At 36.7% G+C, this 22,392-nt stretch overlaps 2 protein-coding genes across 3 annotated transcripts; both read right to left on the bottom strand.

The window, feature by feature from the left end:
• Positions 1-654: 654 nt before the first annotated feature.
• On the bottom strand, positions 655-5,388 carry LOC130991599 (nucleoside hydrolase 3-like). Of its 2 annotated transcripts, XM_057915895.1 has the most exons (13): positions 5,068-5,380; positions 4,725-4,919; positions 3,993-4,172; positions 3,805-3,915; positions 3,395-3,730; positions 3,140-3,316; positions 2,762-3,046; positions 2,526-2,648; positions 2,236-2,433; positions 1,889-2,142; positions 1,598-1,802; positions 1,181-1,486; positions 655-1,097 (listed from the first exon to the last, which is right to left on the bottom strand). In XM_057915895.1, exons 2-13 carry the CDS (start codon positions 4,908-4,910, stop codon positions 807-809), a joined length of 2,652 nt encoding a protein of 883 aa, XP_057771878.1. In that variant the 5' UTR covers positions 4,911-4,919; positions 5,068-5,380; the 3' UTR covers positions 655-806. The 2 variants fall into 2 exon arrangements, with proteins under 2 accessions (XP_057771878.1, XP_057771879.1); XM_057915896.1 differs by lacking the exons at positions 655-1,097; positions 1,181-1,486; positions 1,598-1,802; positions 1,889-2,142 and having other exon boundaries at positions 2,311-2,447; positions 5,068-5,388.
• A 15,278-nt stretch (positions 5,389-20,666) lies between these two features.
• LOC130991598 (uncharacterized) lies at positions 20,667-21,912 on the bottom strand. Its single transcript, XM_057915893.1, has 2 exons — positions 21,614-21,912; positions 20,667-21,107 (listed from the first exon to the last, which is right to left on the bottom strand). Exons 1-2 carry the CDS (start codon positions 21,759-21,761, stop codon positions 20,980-20,982), a joined length of 276 nt encoding a protein of 91 aa, XP_057771876.1. The 5' UTR covers positions 21,762-21,912; the 3' UTR covers positions 20,667-20,979.
• Positions 21,913-22,392: the final 480 nt, after the last annotated feature.

The following is a 22,392-nucleotide window of genomic DNA, read 5'->3' as shown; positions in this document are numbered from 1 at the left end:
TTAGATGTAATTTTTAAATATTTCAATAATATCTCAACATTTTGATTTATAGTAAATTGACTTATTAACTGAAAATTCACGCACTCAGTGATGTATATTCAATCAAAATTACTTTATCAAATTTTGTTCAATTCTTTTGAAAGTATAAGAATAGGTGAAAAACAGTAAATTAATTGCGTGATATCATAAGCTTGATATACATAGATAGAGGGAGAAATTAATGTTATGCAAACTAATTTAATACAATTACTAAACTTTTTATTTCAATCTGATTTTGGTAACGAAGTCAAATACCAACCCAATTTATTTATCAAAATGTCATCGTTTTTAACTGAAATTGCATATAATTAATTGCAATCAATTTGAATATGAGCAAATTTTCAAATTTTGAAAAAGTTAAGTAAGTATCAGTGAGATTTTTAAGTTGGCGAGCAAAATCAAAATTTGATCAAAATTCAGTAATGTACAGAATTATTATCCCTTGATCAAAATTCAGTAATGTGCAAAACTATTATCATAAAATAGTTTTTATGGATCCTTAAGTTTTTGCAGCATATGATAAAATTGTCTTTTCTTTTCTTCTTCTGATTTTTATTCCAAGGAGAAGAAGATCATCTTCATAGATGCATATGTATATGTTTTTATGCATCTTAGTGATATTCACCTTTGATCTGCTGATTATATTGATAAATTAAATAGTGGAAAAAAAGAATCAAGAAAGCTGTTGATCAACTGAATACATGACCTTCCTACAGAAAAATAAAAAAAATAAAATAAAGCATGGCCTAATTGGATGCATTTTCATATCATTTCAGAGGAGAATTCCACATTCTTCTCTGCATCTCAAAGCTTCCAATCACAGCAGATTGCTTCTCATCACCAAGTTGAGCTGCAAAAGTGTTATAACAAGCAAAAGAATCAACTCCTTCCAACACTCTCACCAAACTTCCTCTGCTCTCATCTATACTTATCTGCCCATCTTCGGACAGCACGCCCGTTGCCAGCACGCGAAGTTTCCTCTCTGCATACGTCGTCTTCAGGAGCGTCTCGTTGCCTGCTAGGATCACTGCACCAAGAACTTCTCCCAAAAAGATATCCTGCAAAAGGTTTAAAAAAAAAAAAAAAAGTTACAAGTAGAAGCATAGGTAAAGTTTGCATTTTTAAGATGTTTCCACTATACCACATGTTGATATCTGGGATGAGTCCTTTTCAACAAGTGCAATCTTGAAAGCAGACGCCTTGCGAATACTGATTCAGGCGTCTTCTTTGTGAGGTGGAGGCTGCCTAGAACCCCGTTGAAACGGCTAACTCCACGCTGCACGTTGAGTGGGACTAGTGTGATGTTGTGTCCTGAGCTGAAAACTGTCTTTGCAGCTAAAGGATCAAGAAACATGTTGAGCTCTGCAAAGTGATTTGAAGGAGTGTTGATGACATTTCCTTTATCTGTTTTGCTTGTGCTGATGTGTCCTCCAACTATAACTATATCCTGCAGATTTAGTGAAACAACCAACAAAAGTTATTACATAAACATATGAGTCAATCTATTATCTATGTGCCTAACATTAGTCTTATCTTTTTCTTGCTTTTGTCCACTTACCTCAATGGCAGAACTCGAGTTCTTGCCCGAAAGAATAATATTTGCAACGTTTGTCAACGGCCCGTTTGTCAAAACAGTAACTTTCGATCCGGGTTGGAGTGATTGTATTAGTGATTGCCATATCTCAAGAGCTAGAGGCTGTCTTAGTTCAGGGTGATCAGTATCTCTAGGAGCTCCAAATTTCACTGAGTTTTCTGCTGTGTACCTACAAAGATAAACACAATATCAAACTCTATGATGTTTTTTCTGTCAAATCCTCTGCTTCTTTACAATGGCCTAATTGCAGAAAACCTCCTAGGGCTACGTGGTAGATCACGAGCGAGTCCATAGAGGGTGTCCGAGTCAAGATAGCCGCCACTACCATGTGGGATGGCCTTGTTGTACTTGCAGTCTCCAACAGCTGAGAGAGTGGGATCAGACTGGTTGACTGCAAACACATCTCCTAGACCAACTGGGATGTCGTCTCGTCCCATCATGTGTAAGAGATCATAGACAACATCAATCGTTGCTGCATTCGCCCATCCTGTAGGACTCACTATGATTCCCTGCGCAGAAAGAGCAGCAAATTGTGTGCTTGCTTCAAGAATGCAAGAAAATACTAATGGAGAAAAATGGAAAGATGCAAAGAATGGATTCACCTTGAGATTCACAACTTCAACAGGTAGTTTTAGGAGATAGAAGAGTGCTAGAAAATCTCCAGCACTCAAATCCATGTCAAAAACGACGTTCTTCCCAAGCTGCCTTCCTTTGAAATCTGGCTTGTAGAGGACTTCTTTGTAGTGAGGAAACTGCTTTGTGAAATTGAACTTTCCAGTTTGTTCTTTCTTGTTCAAAACCTGAAAAATCATCACTTCATACTTCTTCATTTCTGATTTGATTCTGTGCTAGCATTGAAGGAAGAAATGTGAGAGGCATGAAACAAACTCACATTTAGAAAGTTCCCAAAAAACTCTCTGTCCAATTTGCTGTTTCTGTCGCGGTTAGGCTTAGCTCTCACGGCTACAAGAACACGTACGCCTCCTTCACCGGTCACTTCTGCAGTATATCCATCCTGAATAACACAGCAGCAGATAGAATGCATCAGAACTTTGCTATAGGCTTGGACGAAACGACACTCATCTAGCTAGCTACAAATTAGGTAAGAGTTGGAGAAAGATGAATAACCTTGCACCTGCCCTTCCCATTCTTCACAATGCAAAATGGATCGTGTAATCCAGTTTGAACATGGCCGCTGTGAACACCGCCTCTCTCTAAGCCAAATTTTGGCATCTTGACTCCATTGAACAACGGGTTTGAGCCATCCGATGCACGATATGGCTCGTTTGAGGTGATCACCGTGATGTTTATGTACTCCATCTCAGCAAACTCATTCTCCCCGTTAACGTTGTTTCCCCTGAGCATGATGGAAGCAGCCACACCGGATAGGAACGAATCCCACATGAAGTAACTCTGCACTGAGTCATGTTTTTCCACACAGTTAGTTATCCTTCCTACTATCTCTTCCATGTCCAACTAAAACCATCTGTTTTCTCATCCACGTACCGTGAAGAACTGATCATCAAACCACGTGTCACGAGCCATTTTCAAGGCCTTGAAGCAGTACTGCGCCTCGTAGGTGTGCTGATTCTTCTCAAACTCCTCGAAGAAGTCTGCAGTTATGGGGATGGTGTTGGTGGCATCTAGTGGCACAAGAGTGATTGGGATCCCAGAATGTATCACCTGCTCGCACAGACGGCCCCGGGTTAAGTAACATCTAGAAGCTTCTAGAACACGCGTTCTTGAAATATATCACTCCACCTGATATGCAGCAAAAGGATCCCCAAACATGTTGAACTCTGCATAGGGATTGGAGGTGTAGTCAGTGAACACATTCCCCCTATCACCGCACTGTCGAGGCTGGCACGTTGAGCTCGAGTTCTTGGGGCAGCAGCCGGTCGGGTTACTAGACCTCACACCTCCACCCATGATGTATATGTGCTCAATGTTCTTCTTCAAATGTGGATTAGACATTAGGAAAATACCAAAATTAGTGTGTGCTCCTATTATGAATACAGTGATTGGCCCTGCAGAAATCTTGTCAATCAGCACTTGCTGAGATGTGGGCTGATGCAGAGGTGCATATCTCCTTCTTCCCTACATTATAAAGAAAAAAAACTCTTCTTCAACTGATGCAGAAAAAGAAAAACACAAACATTATATATACATACCTGTGGAAGGAAGCTCTTTCGAAAGCCAAAATTTGTGTCAATATCCAATCTTCCTCCAAGGCCTACCGGGATAGCTTGTCTATATCTGCAATATGCAGCTGTGGTGTTCCCCTGCTTACACACGAGTCCTCGTTGATATCATGAACACGGAAAGGGAGACGTTATAGAAGGGTGAAACGACGTAAAACCTGTTCAATGATGGGGTGATATCCACCAACATTGGGCAATATTGTGCCATCTTCTAGTATCCCACCTTCGCCTCCAACTCCGACTGCAACATCATCTCTTCCCATCATGTAAAGGATGTCGTACACCTGATTCACAGCGTGCCCCGCGTTGGTCCAAGCGTTGGCGCTTACAGTAACTGCCTGCAGCAAGCAAGTCCACCATGTTTTGTTGCTAACAAAGTTGTTTAATGCAATGAAGTTACTATGATTTCTTTTATGCTCATCTTTAATCACAATTAAGAAACAAAAGGGTGAAAGCATAGTCCAGTTATGGTAATGTAGATCAAATCACAAGATCAACAATAGTGAAACTGATTCAAGAAAGATGGATTTAATGATGCCATCACTTTAGCATAAAGATGCAGTGGATTTTGACTAAACCAGTATCCTCATAGATTTATAGCAACAACAAATCTAATCCAAACTTCACAAATGCCAATGCAGCTTTATTCATCAATAGAATTAATCACAAAAGAGGGTCCATATCTTGTCAAGATAAAAAAATTGTCACAATATAGAAAAAAAAACTATTGAAGTGTTGGGATTAGGACTCAATACTTTAGCAACTTTGACTGTTATTAATTATTAGCATAAATGCCTAAACATGAAAGCAACTATACACACACACACACACACACATATATATATATATACATGAATACGTGCATACATGTATATATGGAGGGAGCTTACCTCCAAATGAAACTCTGAAGTATTAAGCTTCAAAATGTATAACAGAGCAAATAAATCATCGGTGTCGACATCTGTATCCAAGATAATCCGGCGAGGCAGCCCCTCCACACAGTCTTTGCTGCTACCAATCAATCCAACCATCACAACAATACATAGATACACACACACACATCTCTGTATCTTCATCTTCACCTTCTGATAAAAAAAGACACCAAATTTATCAGATTCAGAACTGTTGCATCAATCCCATTTCATGAAAGAACTTGAAGATCCATAAAAATCAAAACTTGATAACATAAATGTGGATTCACACACACAAAGACAACAGAATATGTGCTTGTACCTATTTTTTGTCCAGTTGAAGATAGTTAACTGAAATGATGATTCCTGTGTTTATATGTATGTGATAGATTGTGTTTTTTTTTTCTGTATGTGTGTTTCTGTGTGGAAAAGTAGGAAAGAAAGGAGACTGGCTATATATGCAGCAGTAGGCAATAGCAGATTGATTCTTTAACACTGACAAAATTTTACTACTATTTAAAGAGAAAGCAAGCAAATTGAAAGACCCAGATTATTTTATTGTTATTTCATCCATTAAAAGGAAAAAAACGAATGTTATTAGGAGTATTTTGTAGATAAATTTTGGTAGTTAGGAAGGAGATGAAGGATTTGTTGCTAGCAATCACAAGTCAAAGCTGAAACACTAACAGATTTTCTATTTATAGGAGAACAAATCTATGGTATTTTTCATTTCTGTTTAAAATTTTCTCTCCTTAAGAAGAAAATGTTTCACTTTTATTGGTAAATAAATATGTCACACTATAAGATTTTAATCTCAACGCTTTTGAGCGGTGGATTCACTAAAAGGCCATTTTTTTCACACAAAAACTCCTATGAAACCGGTTCTATGGTGAAATCGACTTCGCAATGACACTATTTCAACATACAAATGATACTTTAACATTTTAAAGTATCATTTGTATGTTGAAGTAGTGTTGTGAAGCCGGTTTCACCATAAAATCGATTTCACATGAGACCGCCTCTTTTTCTTATACTATAAAATAGTCCAATCATCAGTATTTATTGGCGTAAAAAATAGTCAATCAACAAATTAAATAGCATGAATTTAGCTTCGCAAAATTTTGAATTAGAAACTTAGACATAGCCTTCATCAAGATTTTTTTTTCTGTATCATACCGACATAGTATGATACTAATTTAGTAATTTTATATACATGTACACATATATTCATTAGTTTTGCACGTGTTGTATAGACGTGTGAGGATATTTTGGCAAAAAAAAAACAAATTTATTTCACGTTCTTGCTTGATTGGATGCCAAATTTATTCTCTCTAGCTTGATTGCTACAAATCATACCTATGTTTATATTGAAAACTATTGGCCAAAACCATGCCAGAAAAACCAAAAAAAAAAATTACAATAGTTATTGTAGTCAACTTCACTCATCCAAACACTACATAATCGACTAAAATATTAATTTCAAATTAAATGTCACGCCCCACTCTCAAGCCTGCACACAACACAAGTAGATGTATGGGTCAAAATTCAGAAAGTAAGACACTTATTTGGTGGCGCGATATATATTTGATACTGATAAATATATGAGCTCTGTTAACAATCATTGTATACTGGAATATGTATAATAAGGATTAATTCGTTGATTCACGCTTCTACCTGCATCACTTATATAAATAGGCTTACTAAAACTTATTTCGTTTCACGAAGCACGGCTTGTTAATGTTTGGCACATTTATTGTAAAAAAGTCATTAAAGGATAAAATTGATAGAAAGTAATAGAGTTCATAATTCTTTTATGAGAGAAAACGATTGCTTTTTCGAACTGAATCAGTAATAATATTATTACTACAGACAAAAAAGAAAAGTAAGTACAAATAAATACTTATTTCACATACATTCAAAATTCTTCATAGCATTATCCAACGATTGTTTGCAAATTATATGTCGAATTCGTTATCGTGAACAAATACTAAACATCTTTTCATATGTGAAAATGCATGTATATGAATTTGCATATTCCATGTCTATTATATTCTTAGTGGTTAAAGGTATTTTCATTTCTTGATGTATTATTGTAACTTGTTTTACACTCTCTTTATTCAATTAATTAAATAGTACAATTTATTTATTTTTTTCACGCAAACAACCATTTATATTATGGTTTCTTGTGGGCCATTCCTAATTGGGACGAGTGAATTATTATACATTATATATCACATTATCTTTTAAAACTAGAAAATAGCGTTTCTTGTGAACTCAAAATAAACATGTAGAATAATATCATTTATTGATTAATGAAACAAATATCAAATATGAATTATTTAAATTGAACGTGAAGACTTCCCCCGACATTGGGGCCTAGTGTAAATTTAATTCTTCTGACTTGACAAAAACTCTGATTGTATTGTTTTGGCATTAGATTTTTTGTCCCAAAAATTCACAAAAGTTAATAAAATCTTGTTTGACTATAACAGAAACTTTTATTTGATTTACCTTTTTAGAAAAATAAAATAATATTATAATATGAGATAAAATAATTTGATGCAATCCAATGATGGAACTTTCATGTGATTCTTGTCCTCTTATTTGAAAACCATATGACCTCAAATAACTCTTTTCCTCACTCGGATTGTCGTTACTTTTTCCTATATTTTACTTTCACTGTGTTCTTTTATTTATAACTAGAAAAAAGAAAAAAAAATATTATTTAAATTTCAAGCTATTTTAGTCTTATTAAAAATAACCTGAACTATTGAACATATTAATTAAAATCGTGAATTATGCATAACTTATCAAAAATATTCCGGGACAGGTTCATTTTCCATCTCCAGAATACTGATATGATTCATCGGATGTCACGATAAAATTATAGTTAAAATTTATTAAAAATGATATTGCCCGAATGTGGATTTATTAGAGTGGAAAAATGAATTCCATAATATTATATTGATAAATCATCGATACTTCATTACTTTATTTGGATATATATATATATATATGAAGTGATAAAAATTGGGGATTTAATGATGGCTTTTTCTATGCTTTTAATGTACCTGTTATTTAATCAATGAAAATAGAGCGATTATTACTATTAGGATTCGACTTGAGCCTTAAAAAACGAATTGTATGAACAGTCCAAAACAAAATATGGCTTAAAAGTCAGACTCCATACTTCAACAAGTTCAATTCTTCACGAGAATTCCCGACTCCGCATTTCGATGGGACTAATTTTACTTGACAATAAATCTACATATTTAAGTTGTGATTATGGTTGAAAAACTTGATTATTCTCATTCTTAGAATCTTATTTGTAGCCAATGTATGTGCAGCACTGGCTTTATTAAGGTCCACCTTTTTTACATTAAAAACAAAAAGAGAATTTTCAAATTCCACAAAAATGCAGTGGTTCAAGCAAATGGATAGAGATATTGGGGATAAGATAATGGAATCCAAATAATTAAATAATAACATAATTTGCTTAGCAGTAGATGCTAGAAAAAGGAGATACCCTTTTTCAACCACAAGTACGAATATTTTATTTTAGTCAAATACTATTAACTTTTCCTTCATTAATTAAGTGTTTAGACACGTAAAAAAGTAGTATATGCATATTTAATAAAGGGGTATTGGCAAATAAATACATCAACTTTCCCAATTTTCTAGAATATAACATCACCCTTAGTTTTTGCTCCATAATACACCACTTTTATTATTTTTCTGATTTCTCCCATAAGAATTTCTGAAAAATTCTAAAACTACCCCAAACATAATCAAAATTACAGAATAACCCCCTAACAATTAAAACAAGACAGAAAACCCATATTATGATTTAAAACAGTTTAACAATTAATCAGGCCCAACATGCTTCCGTAACACTTCGAAATAAATCTTAAATTTAACCAACATTATACCTTTGTCGACTGGTCTTCTTCAGGAGTCGGTCTTGTTGCTTTTTACGGCTCGTCTGCCCACCCGGCACGCACCAACCACACACTCGCAAGAGATGGTTGCAACCCTTCTCCTTCACTAAGTGCCGACTAAATACTTTGTTGGAAAAATAAAGAAAATATTTTTACTCAACCCGGAATAGTTGGACAAAAACAAAGCGTTTATAGAGGAATTATATAATAATTAATTTTATTTCATAAAATATCCCCCAAGGGAGGAGACAACTTGTTTTAGCTACTCATAGTAGCTAATACTTGTGTACATAAAAATAAAAACTCAACTAAAAAACGAAAAACTTTGAAAACAAAATTAAAATTACAAAAGATAATTTCTAGAGAGAGGAAGTTGTGTGTGTGAAAATGTTGTGAATTTTCTGATGATCTTCTTCTCTCCAGCTCTCGTGATTTTATAGAGGTCTGATACCCTCCATTATTGCTTGGTGGTTGGCCCCGGATGCTATCTTCGTGGCCAGCTTGCTTGAAATTGACAGCCACCTTCTTTTGTTGGCCATTATTGCCGACACTTGTTGGTGTTGTCACATGTGCTGGGCCCTTGCTTTATCGCTTTGTGATAATGCTGGTAGGGGCCGGCTGCTTTCTTTCCACTCACATTTGTCCTGGAGCGCTGAGTGGTCTTCCTGTCATTCCACCCACTTTTGTCGTTTCTTTTGTGGGTGCGATCCTTGCTGTGAATCACATGATTCACTCTGCTCTGTCGGCCACCTTACTTTTTTGGTGCCCGAGGGGTCCTCCCCTTTGGAGTCTGATGCTTGTCGTGTTCATCAGATCGGAACCTCCTTCTGTCAGGTTTCGGGAAGAAACCTTTTCCGAATTCTGGCTCCTTCTGCGACGAACATTGATCGCAGATTTTCTCGATCCATTGGCCCGAATGAGCCATGTTGCAGAATTTGCGACGAGTCTCTTTGCTCCCCGCAATCTTGTTATCCCATATTGTTTGCCTCTTTTTCTCGAAAGATTTTTCGGCAAACTCGGTTGTTGTTCCCGTCATCGTGTTAACCAGGAACGTTCCCAGATCTGAACTCTGAAAGAATTTAAACCTGGACTTCATTTTGTCCATCTCTGTGAGACAGACCCAAAGACCCCATGCTCGTCTCGTGGAGATTTGATCCTCCGTAAATGTTGAGGCGATTGGGACTTGAAAATCAGGAACTTTGATTCGGTTCAAGGCTCCTGTATCTGGTCTCCGAAGCTTGATAAAATGAAAAGCTTCATAGACTCCTTTTCCGACAGGTTCTGGTGCTGCGCTGAAGAAGTACAGTTCCAGAACGTCTCCCCGTTTAAGGGACTCGTTGTTCTCCCAGGCTTCAAACACTGTTCTCTGGATCCACTTGGGTAGACCCTTAATTTCGTTGAAGGCTGGAGCAGTGGTATAAACTGAGGCCAAAGCCCCAAACTCATACCATTCCTTGATGTGGTCTGGATTAGCTCCCGGAGTTGTCCAGATCCTAGGGTATCTCCCTGCAACATCAACCCGGCAATTTCCCGGATTAATGCCCTTTCTCGTGATGAGTTTCTCCCATCTGTCTTGATAAATCTGCCAAGAAGGAGAAATATCAACAAAATTAGTATCAATCTTAAGTTGGCCAGTCATCGGCCTAAGATTGATCTCTCCCTCTTTTACCCCAGAGGAGGTGGGTTGACATGTTGATTCAGGGAGTGACCCCTTAACAACATCTTTTCCTCGAGCGTCCGGCTGTAAAGCCATTCTCTCAGGACTTGTGCTAGGGGTACTTGAATCCCCTGCTACAGGTAATCCGCCCTGTACGGAAAGCATTGCTTTAGCCCGGTTTTCACGGACAACGCGCAAGAGCGGCTTGTTGAGTACTTCCTGAAGATTGAACATCTTCATGAAGCAATCATCTATTTGGTTGGATACTTGGGCTTCGTCAGCCGCCTGTATCTTTCCAGCTTGTTTAGTGTGTAGTACACACTTCTGCCATTCTTGTTGTAGCAGCTCTAAGCTTGCAAAGAGCTGCCCCTGTATTGCCTCGATGGCCTCCACTTCAGGGAGCTCCATCCCTTGTAAGGAAATCTGCAAGAACATTCTGATCAGATTTCAAAACGACAATATCATAATCATAATATTGACATTCGGCTTGCCATCTAAGCAATCTAGATTTTTCAGGCTTAGATTCAATCTTTTTTGTTAAGAAAGCTTTAACGTTAGTGTTATCTACTTTCAAAACAAATTTCTTAGCAAGTAAGAAAAGCGGCCATTTTTTAAACGCCTTTCGCACTGCAAAGAATTCCTTCTCGTTGATGTGCCATCGCACAGCTTCGTCTTCGGAGAAAAGACCGCTACAGTATCTGCAAGGTTCTTCTCCATAAGGGGTGATCTTTGTAAGCACGGCTGCCCACCAGAAATCACTCGCATCGGTGTAGAGGACCAAGTCATCCTCATCTTGTGGTATTGAAAGCTTCGGAAGATTTTTGCAAATCTCTTTTAACTTCTTCATACCCTCCCGATGTTCCTCCTTCCAAATGAACGGAACATCTTTCTTCAGTAGTGGACTGAAGACTTTCCGGTACTCTGCAAGATTTTTAATAAACATTCCTGCAAAGTTAACAACTCCGAGAAAACTTTGGAGCTGTTTTTTCTCCTTGAGATCCTCTGGAAATCCCTGGACTTTTTCCACAATATGATCTTGTAGAATTATCCCAGATTCATCGATCTCGATCCCCAGAAACTCCATCTTCTGGGTGGCTATGACTGCCTTCTTTTCTGACAGCACTAGTCCTTCTTGTTGACAAACATCCGCAAAGATCTCCAGATGCCTGACATGTTCATGAATGTTTTTTGATGCAATAAGGATGTCATCAATATAAACAAACATAAACGAAGAATAATCTTTGAAGAGATTATCCATCTTCCTTTGGAATATCTGAGGCGCGTTGGCTAACCCCATTGGCATGACATTCCAGACATAATGTCCTTGTGGAGTTGAGAAGGCTGTGAACTTCTTACTCCCTTCTTCCATGCGAATCTGGTAGAAGCCTGATTTGCAATCGAACTTTGAGAATACCCTTGCACTTCTAATACAGTTGATGAGGTGTTCTCTGCTTGGGATGAAGTATCCATCAAATTCAAGAATGTCATTAATCCCTTTGTAATTAATGACCAATCTTGGTTTTCCTCGCTTGATCTCCCCATGATTTCTCACCAGAAATCCCGGACTGCTGTAGGGTGATCTTCCTCCTTCGATTAGCTTTAAATCAAGGTGTTCCTTGATTATACTCATCATATCCTGTTGATCTTGAGGATTCATCAGGATAGGTTTGAACCTGACGAACTCGTACTCCTTTCCAGCCTTAACTTTCAAGGTTGCTCTGAGTTGGTTCTTGTCCCACCATGCCAAAGGATCCTCGTGGTAACACTTCTGGATTCTCCTTTTGACGTCGGCTATAGACACCTGTTCGTCTTCCTTGATATCCTTGTGTGATATCAGGGATACTTTGAGGATTTGAATTTCCTCCTCAGAGAGATCTGGAAATCCCTCAGTTCTGCATTTGAGCAAAACCTCGCCGAATCTCCGTTGATCCTTCATTTGGGGACGCCGGAGTCTGCCATCATCACCACGCTTGCTGCGGAACTTGATTGGCATTGAACGATGAAAAGCTCCTTGGAGCCTTTGCACAATGATTTTGTGGTCACAATTGGTTGTGAACACAAGCCTCCTGGCCTCATTGTCTTGTATAAATCTCTTGAAGCTTTGCAGAAAATTATTTCCCAATAATATATCTGCTCCGGTATCATGGAAATAAATTGGTGGAGTTTTAACCTTGTACCAAGGTGTCTGCCCTGCTCCTCCGATCAATATTTCCGTCTGTTTTACTCCCTTTGATAAGAGTAAAACCTTCTTGGAGAAATCCCTTCCTGCAATTCGAGGTAGATCTTCTTCCACTTCTGTTGGAAAGACTCCTCGTTTTGCTGTACAGATTCCTGCTCCTGAATCCACATAAGCAGCAAAATATTCTGCTTTGTATTTCTCGTATAACATCCCAACGGAGATGTATATCGAGAATGGACTTGTCATTGGATCATCACTCTTTGGCGTCCAATGGTAATCTCCATTCCTTCTGATTTCCATGACCATGGTTTATATTTGTCAAGGAAATTGCGTCCTAAGATCAGGACGTCTGCTTCTTGTCCGGCTTGGCCTTCGGTCTGAATTTCAAAACCTCCAACCTCCAGAGTTCCGATGTATCGGTTGTCGCCTGGATTCGCCAGATAATACAGCATACTGCAGGGAAACTTGTTTTCCATGCTTGTTGTATCAATTCTTGTGGAAACCTGTCTCCATCCTTCGGGGCATTTGAATTTGACCCTTATGTCTGGAACTGGTGTTTCCTGGATCGCCCTTCTCTCATAAGAATGAGAGAAACTTCTTGATATAGGCCCTGAAGTTAGCCTATTACCTTGGAATGATAGCCTGGGTGCTCCCAGTCTAAGACTCTGGGTATGGCTCAGCACTGGTTTGTCTCCCACATCGATGTCAATTTCCCTGACTTGGGGAATTTCCACTTGGTTTGGAGGGGCTGCCTTGGCTACTTCTTTGAATATTTCTGGAATTTCAATAAATTCTTTTCCCAGAAATAACTCCGTATGATGGGAATTTGATAGGGCATACGAGACTTGATAAGTCAGTGAGTATGGCCTATTTCCATTTGTCATGTACTCCTTCTTTTTGTAGTCCTGATAGAGAGTCAGGGCTCGGCTGAAGGATGAATCTTGTAGATTATAAGCGATCTGTGGGTAGAACTCGGTTATAATCTTCTTGGCATAGAGATTGCCCGAAAAAGCTCCAATAACTGATTCTCTGGCATCTCTGACTCTTTTATCGCATAGTGCGACGTCAATTGGTTGGTCTGTCCCTGGAAAAAGGGAAGATTTGAGTACCAACTGAATTGCTCCAATATGAATCCATTTCATCGTACTTGCGACTTCTGGCTTCATTTTCTTGAGATCCTTCCTAATATCTTCGGCTGGAACCAGCTGGATTTCCACCTGGTTGCTTGTGATCTCAATTGGAAGCGCCGTTTCTTGGCTTGTGACGCCAAAATAGACATGATGCTTCCTTTTGGTTGGAATCAAGCTATTTAAAACTCGATTCAATCTTCCATTGGAAAACCCTTGGTAGGTTTGAACCTCCTCGGTTTCCTTCTTGAGTTTTTTCACGAGCTGCTTCACCACTTCTTTCTGTGGAATCAGGAAATGGCTGGTAAATCCACTCTGATCCTCCTTTTGAGTGTGGTGGACCTCGTGTTCTTCTTTAGTATGACTCGGCTCCGGTTGATCCATCGGTCATCTCTGATTCTTCAGAACTAAAGATCTCTTCTTGTTCATATATACTCTCATCAGAGGATATATCTTCGAATTGATACACGGGTATCAATTTCTGGTAGAAGATTGCGTCTTCGATATCCGGGGTGGATTCGAATCTTCTCATCTCCCTTTTCTCGTTGTCTGGGCAATTGGTTGAAATATGCCCCTTTGCACCGCACGTCCAGCAGTTGCAATCCTTGAAACTTTCATTTGCTTTGGCTTGAGTGCGCCTGAAAGTTTTTCTCGCCGGGATTCTCTTTTGATTTGAGAATCGGTTTCTGGATGGTCCGCTCCGTTGGCCTGACTTGTAGGAGCGTGCCTTCTGTCTGGTCCACATGGTCCTTGGCTTCCAAGAACTTCTTCTGGACTTTCTTTCATAGGGTTGGTACCTATGTTTCTTTCGGCTCCTCCTTTGATACAGCAACTCAGCACCAATCTCTGTTGGAAGATCAATGTTGTCGCACATCAATGGGGATTTCTTGTTGAGCCTCCTCAATTTCTTGAGATTCCTCAGGTCCGCCGCCTTCTGGCACCATTCGGACAGCTTCTTGTGAACATAAGACATCCTTCTTGAAGCACTATCAAGTGGATATTCTCCGGGTGACACGTATTCGTTAATGAGCATCTCCCTCCATGGACTCGGAAATTTTGTGAAAAAGAGGTCCTTGGCGGTTGTATCATCAACTACCCCCATATGAACATATAGGGTATAAAGACGTAGAAACTCATCCAGAGCTTTTGGCTCTAGCACCATTAATCTTAGATTGTAGAGTGCCTGATGATATTTCTTGCGTTTCTCCTCTGCAGATCCTTCGAAAAAACCCATTCCCAAGAAATGGATCTTAATTTGTTTAGTAGCCTCCTTAATGATGTCATAAGGTTTTGTGCTATTAAACAATTCTTCCCTTGCTGAGATATCGATTTTATCCCAGTATTGTTTTGCCATTCCTGCCAAGCTAGCTTCGAAGATTTTGGCAAACTCCTTTTTATCGTATTCAATTGTGGTGACTACGATATTCAATGATGAAGCCCATTCGTCGATCAGATCCTCCCAATCTTTGAAGCTGGCTTCGTCGATGTTGAGAATCAATCCATAGGGATGGATTGGTTCGAGTGTGGCCTTTCCTACAGGAGTATCCCGCATTTGTGGCCTGCGTCTTTTGGTTCGTTGGTAGTGGCTGGCATCATCTGAAGCTCCACCCCTTTTTGACGAACTTTCTTCTTGGTGCTCGGTTTTGGGCACCTCATCTCCTTGGTTCATCTTTAGATCAACCATGTTGAGGTTAGCAAAAGATTCTGCTAACTCCTGTAGATCTTCTAATCCGATTCTATCAAGGCTATTCATGATATTTGCCTTTCATGATTCGGATTATATCCTTCGGCTGCAACTCCTTGGGTGCTGCATCAAAAATAGGGGAATTCGTCGGGTCGTTGGACCATTGCTTCCGAATTTTCCCGGAACATGGTTTTCGCCTTTCGATCTCCTTCAGTCTTTTCTGGATATCACACAAGAGGGTTAATATTTCCTCTTGTTTGAGTGATATTCTGCTCAGCTCCATCGGTAGTTCATACAGCTTGTTGCCGTAATATTCCACCGTTTTCTGAATCTCCCGCAAGTTGACGTTGTCAGAAGAGTCTGGCTCGATCTTGTGGTAGCTCGGATAAGCTACTCCCGCCTTGTCTTTTTGTTCCATCAATCGTGTGACTGATGGGCCTCGTACATGCGTTGTTCAATCCTTGATCTGGCTTCCGCCATTCTCATGAGGTGCTCATGATAGAATTGAATACTCGCGATAATATCGCGAATTAACTCGATTTCTCCTCCTCGTCGTAAGTTGGTAACGAGGACTCGATTGTTCCATCTGAGATCGCTTATGAAGCGACCGGTTTCTATCTCCAAATTCTGGAGAGAGTTCCTGTAGTGTACACATCTCGGACACTCGTCCGGATCCATAAACTTTAAATGGAGTCTCCTCCCACAATGGGTTAATTAGAAAATAAACTAAAAATTATATAATTCCTCTATAAAAACCCGCTCTGATACCATTTTAAACAAGGATCTTTTAAACTGTTTTTTCTCTGTTTTTACTTGATAGTACGTGGCGTTGTCTCACAGTCCAGACCCAGATTACCAGGTAATCTATCGGGCACGAGGAAAGTTTCCAGCCGATATACCATTCAAGCCAAATTTTATTCATATTTTGGGTATAAATTGTCTTTAGTCAAAACAAAAAGTTTTAGGGGTCAAAATGCAATAAATTTTATAATGGGGTAATTCTTTGAATATCCATACTTTGGTCATGGGAGATTTGAGAAAGAAATGAAAGGTGATGTATTTTGAGGCAAAATCTAAAGGTGGTGTTATAAACTAGAATTTAGTCATAGTTCATGTATTTAGGGGCAATAACCCCTTTAATAAACGGTTGTTTCACGATATGTATTGGTGTCCAAATTAATTTGATGGTGTACTATACATTATTGTTAATATATATATAATATAATATTCCTTTTCTATAAAAGGAATTTGTATTGCTTCCTATTGCTTTGGAAGAGACAAGTGTCAAGAATTATTTATCATTGTTTTACTCGCTTTTGAAATAAAGTTACGCAACTAAATAGAATGTTGAAAAAAAAATTGTGGCTGATTTCTATTTGATTAAAATTAGGGAACTCAACCGAAAGGTCATCCTACTAGCTAGGGGAATGAATATATAGATAGATACAATTTGACTATTATCAATGTTTAAACTTATTCATATTTTGATATAATAACTTCTATAGTTATGTTAGGGTACTGTGTAAGGTCATAATTAAAGCTAGCTCCTAATTGCATTTATTAATATAATTATGACGTTCGGCGGAGAAGTAAGAAGTGTCCGTCGATGAAGGGCGAAAACAGATTGGCTCCTTTCAATGTTTGTAAATAGAAAGACACATGAATAAACTGAAACACAAGGATGACTACATTCTCAAGAAAAGTTTAAAAATTAACGAGGTGCATCTTATTTTCTAAATCCATGTAATGAATTAATTCAAAAAAAAAAAAATCCATATGTAATGAATCATTATAATTTGTTAGTGTATTAGACTTATAATTATAACTATAAATCTAAAAAAGAGAGTGCATCTTCTTTTCGAGAGTTCATTTAAATATTTTGAGAATATTGTAATTGCAAAAGAAACAAAAAAAATGGTATAATTGTACAACTTTCAAAAACCATGTAAAATTTATAAATTTGAATAACGTCTTGCGTTTTTCCCACAATTAACACATTTAAGTTCAACATGGTCATACATGTCAACTCTTTTTCCACTCATTTCATGTCCTAATGAAAATAATTTTTCTTCTTTAAATTATTTTGGAAAGCAATTTAATATAAGTCAAAATTTCATATGTATGAATATTGGGCAATAGTAAAATTAAGTACCCTCATTGTTAAGTCCATTGGACCGAGACCCATTATTTTATTTTATTTTTGATAAATTACATAAGTAAATAAATAAATTCGAAGACCGCGCGACGGAATATTCAAACTCATGACCTCAGGTCTTGAGCATTAATCTTCTACCACTAAATCAACACATGCACACTACCTGACCCATTATTTGATAGAGTGATGCTAAACAGCCACATTGTGACCACCCACAATTTAATTAAATAGAAAATAATTTAATTTATTTAACTTATTTTTTAAAATAAAAATAAGATAGCTATTTTATCATATTCTCTATATCGTATTTGATATTGCTATAAGGGGATGATGTCTAATTGGCGTTTCAAAAGTTAATTAGACATTATTACTTTTAGTTAACTAAAAGCATTAGCAGGTCAAATTCCAACCGTTTAATTATGTAATTGTATATTTTAGTTGAGTGTAATGATAACTTGAATGAAATTTATAGCTACTTTTCTAAAAATAATTCATTGCAGATTCCAAACTTTTAGAGTGGGTTTTAACCGACAGTTCTAAAATCAAAGTATAGTTTCATATGTTATGTTATGAATTAGTTGCAGACCGACTTAATTATTAGTGCACTGAATTTAAACATGGAATTCATAAAATAAAATAAAAAAAGCTAGAAAAAGATAAATAATTAATACTATAGAATATTCAGAATCAAACAATGATAGACGTGCAATTTTTATTTATTTATGATTATTATTATTGTTATCTTCCTGCAAAAATTATACTTTTATCATTCGGTATGGAAGTACAGAAAGTCCTTTTACAATTACAAACTTTTGATAAATTAAACATGTAGCAATCTCTGCCCAAAATGAAATAGAATCTAAAATTCTAGCCCATAGAAAATTAGTTAGTGATTGGACCACAATTCAAGCAATTGAGGAAAGCAAGACCAATTTTAAAAAACCACAAAATGTAGCTTAATAGTCACTTAAAGAGCACTCTCTCTATGTATGAAAATAGTCCTAAAAGAGAGTGACACCAATTTTAATAATTGTAATTGAACGAATTTTAAATGGAGAAAAAAAGTAATGTTAAAATGATTTTCTGTTCTAACTTTCAAATATTGTTCATCGTGATTTAATATAAATGCGTTCTTTCCTCCTAAGGGGGGGGGGGGGGTAATGTTAAAATGGATAAGAAATCCACCTTAGTGGATAATAGAGTTTAAATTAAATCAAAGTGGTAAACCATACGTGATAAAATAGGTAAATAAGTCGATATATTAAGGATAATACTTTTAGAACTATTTTTACAGCGGTGGGTTATATTTAGGAGTTATTTTAGTATTTTTACAAAACAGAAGAAGTGTGAACTAATGATGGAATTAATTCTCAATTCCAAAAAACAAAAACCAGAAAAAGAATAAGAGATGCATAGGCTTTCTCTCTCTCTCTCTAATGTTTACTAGGAAATGGCTCATTATAATGCTACAACACCTAACAATTCATACACACACACATAGAGATTCATTCATGCAATTGCTAAAACCATGGACAAAACTTCAAGATAAGTCACATGAATTATAAATTAGGGAATAAAACTAACTCATCTGATGCCTGCACAAATGTTACTATAATTGTAAAGAGAAACTTCATACCAGACCGCCATCAACATGAAGCTGCATATAGAATTTCTGTCAAACCTCTTCGGCCTCATTTTCATTTGTTCGACAGCGCATGATATAAGGGATGAGGGTCGCCCGTTTCAACAGTTAAGAGGCACGTTCCGGTTGATAGCTGATCTCAAGTCTCTTTTGAGTTTCATGGGGTATCGCAGGATTTTCCCATCCATTATTTACAGAGTACAAAATCCTAAATTCTTATCTTTCAAAATCAGCACGACTACATATACTCTGAACATAATCATAACATAATGAAGAGAAGCATGGCCTAAATATGAAAGGATACCCCCATCACACCAAAGTTGGTAAAATCCGAAGATTAAAATGCTCTAACAAACATTTTCCAGGTTGTTAAAGATAAGCAAGAAGTTGTCCTACAATATTAGGACGAAATATTATATTTCCACGAGTCCTTCACAGTGACATATTTCTTATACGGCAAACTATGGGCGCTAAATTGAGTTCAAAACGAACAAGAATATTATATCACATACTAGTTTCCAAGTAAACTGAAAAAGTTGGAATCACTTAGATGTCGCTAAGCCTATTTAAAGGCAAGTAGGATACAAGCTGATGACTCATGACAGAAAACGAGAACTTAATTCAACAGAACAACCAAAAAGTAAAGTTCAAATGATGAGTTTGCAAACATTCTAGGGTTGTAGGGTATATCACCATGAATGAACCACGCATGATGCCAATGTCCTGAATCCATTTGCTCAACAAAATGCATATATAAGATCTCTATCTTTCCATCATTACTAATTTAATAGCTGCTGTCATATAATCATTCATATGCAAACAACTTTGAGACACCTACATTACCTAGTCACATACAGGCTAAGCCCACCTCCATTTTTTATAGTATTTATTATTACTATAATTTATTAAATTTGTATATGAGACAACTTCTAATTGTAGCTAATGAATTTAGTATTTAATATAATGCAAGTTAATGCTAACGCCTCTAACAACAAAAGATCTATTTAAAAATAATACTCCCTCCATTCCACTAAGATAGGCAACTAGAGAGTTCACAATTTAAAAAACAGGTAAGAACAATCTAATCATAGTTACAGTTAAGATTAGATTGGTTTTATTTGGTACAATGATTGGTTAATTTTGAACGCCAAACACAGTGTAAAAAGCTCAATGCAATCTATACAGTGTAATCTGCCTTGTGCACTTAGACCTGTGTGAAACTGTGAACAAAGTTACAAAATACAAACTACAAATAATTATGAGGAAATTAACGTTTAAGGTACTAAGGAAACACTATACATAAGTATACACCCAAGCACTCTCTTTGCTCTAATTGTCCAGAACTCATTGCCAAACGTCTGTACTATTTTGGAATCTTATTGAAAGATTATTCCACTAGATGACTAAAGAACAATCCATAAATTAAAACAAAGAAATAACTCAATCCAACCCATCAGCACACATAATAATGTAGGATTTGATCTCAGAAAGGGGCATAACCGTTTCTTAAAAAAACTCAAGAAGAGACTCATATTTCAATTTTTGAGAGACATTTCAAAATCAATATTTATTTCAACAAACACAAGGTGTAATATAAGTTATGTAACCATCCTCTCCTTTAGTTTAACAGTATCCGAGAAATTAGTATCATGGTAAAAGCAAAACGTGCCTGAGTTACTCATCGTTCCCGACTCCAACTTAAGGGGTACATCAAGTTTATTCAACCAGATCTAAATCTACAGTGTTGAACATCTACTCTATCAATACAAAACGTTCCTTACAATATTTCCATGGATGTAAATGTAAAATGGGAAAATTTTCATCAAAAAGAACATTTTTCAAGTTTCATATTTCACAAAACCTGACCGAGAAGAAACCTCCTAGCTGAAGTAGATTTCTTATTCTCATTATATCCTGAATCCGACTCATCATGATACCACCCCACTGATCTCTGAGCATCTTGCACAATTTTTGAAATACCTAGTAAAGCATAATAAGATAAGAAATTTACACAAGAAAATGCATTAACATATGCAAAACACATAAATCCAAGTCAACAATAATGGAAAATCTACTTTAATGGTTCCTTGATGCTGAACTAACCAACCATATTATCACTTATCTATATGCACACAATCACAAACACCTAAATTCGGGACAGAGAAAGAAAGAAGGGGATTCTACATTAGATCCAATGCTTGTATTATTCAGTAGGTGTAGCATTGGTAAAACCCTACTTTATGTAAGCATATGCATAAACCTTTTCAACAAACAAAACAATTTTGTAATTAATTTTCTAATCTGATAACACTCGAGAAGCAACCGAATAGCAAAAAAAAGGCATAGTTTCGTCAGGAAATAATCATCATTTCAGCAGAACTGAAACTTGATTATCAAAAACGTGAAAATAATTTAAGAATTAGATAAAAAAAAATTAACCTCCAGAAAAAAATTTAAGAATTAGAATTAAAAAAAAGAAAGATTACCTCCAGAAACGGTTTGTTTATTGTGGCGGATGTCGTGAACGGTGGCGGAAATTTTCCAGTAGAGCGGCCGTCCGACATAGAACAGAATCAAAGCCACCACTGCCACCAACAGAAAGCGAAATGCGAGCTTCGCTGTAGGAGACGCCATTGTGATCACGCTCAGCTCCCAATGTGTGTGTGCGTGAGAGTCGGGGAGAGAGAGAGAGAGAGTGTGTGCTTGTGTGTGTGTGTGTGTGAGAGAGAGAGAGAGAGAGAGAGATTTTAATCGTTAAGTCGGTATTTAAGGCGTTGTATATATTCTGTGAAATTTAAAAACGCTCAATACATTATTTTTATGTCATTAATAAATACTATGAGAATGTGGATATTCATTGATTTTCTATTTTCATAATTTTTTTTTAATTCCAAAATTTGAACTTCACCTTACTAATATAGTGTTTCATTACATGATTATTACTATTGTATCGTTGTAAATGTTTTTCATGTGCATAATTTAGAATACAATAATAAATGTGTTCAGTAAAAGAATATTATCAGAAATTGAGATCACATTGTACTATACAAAATGCAAAATAAGAAATAAATTTGAGACATTACTATGCAAACCATTCTAGATCTAGAATTAAGTGTTAGTCATCAATTTACAAATAAATTATTTTTCTTTGAGATTAGATAATACTGAAGTTTCGACCACACCCTATAACTATAGCATGTAAATTACTTCTCATCAATTTCAATAAACAAGATATTACATATTACGACTAATTCTTAAGAGTAAA

The sequence above is a fragment of the Salvia miltiorrhiza genome, chromosome 7, assembly GCF_028751815.1.
Source record: "Salvia miltiorrhiza cultivar Shanhuang (shh) chromosome 7, IMPLAD_Smil_shh, whole genome shotgun sequence".
NCBI lineage: Eukaryota > Viridiplantae > Streptophyta > Magnoliopsida > Lamiales > Lamiaceae > Salvia > Salvia miltiorrhiza.
Note: the sequence above shows the minus strand (reverse complement) of the source record. Positions and strands in the feature narration are given on the sequence as shown.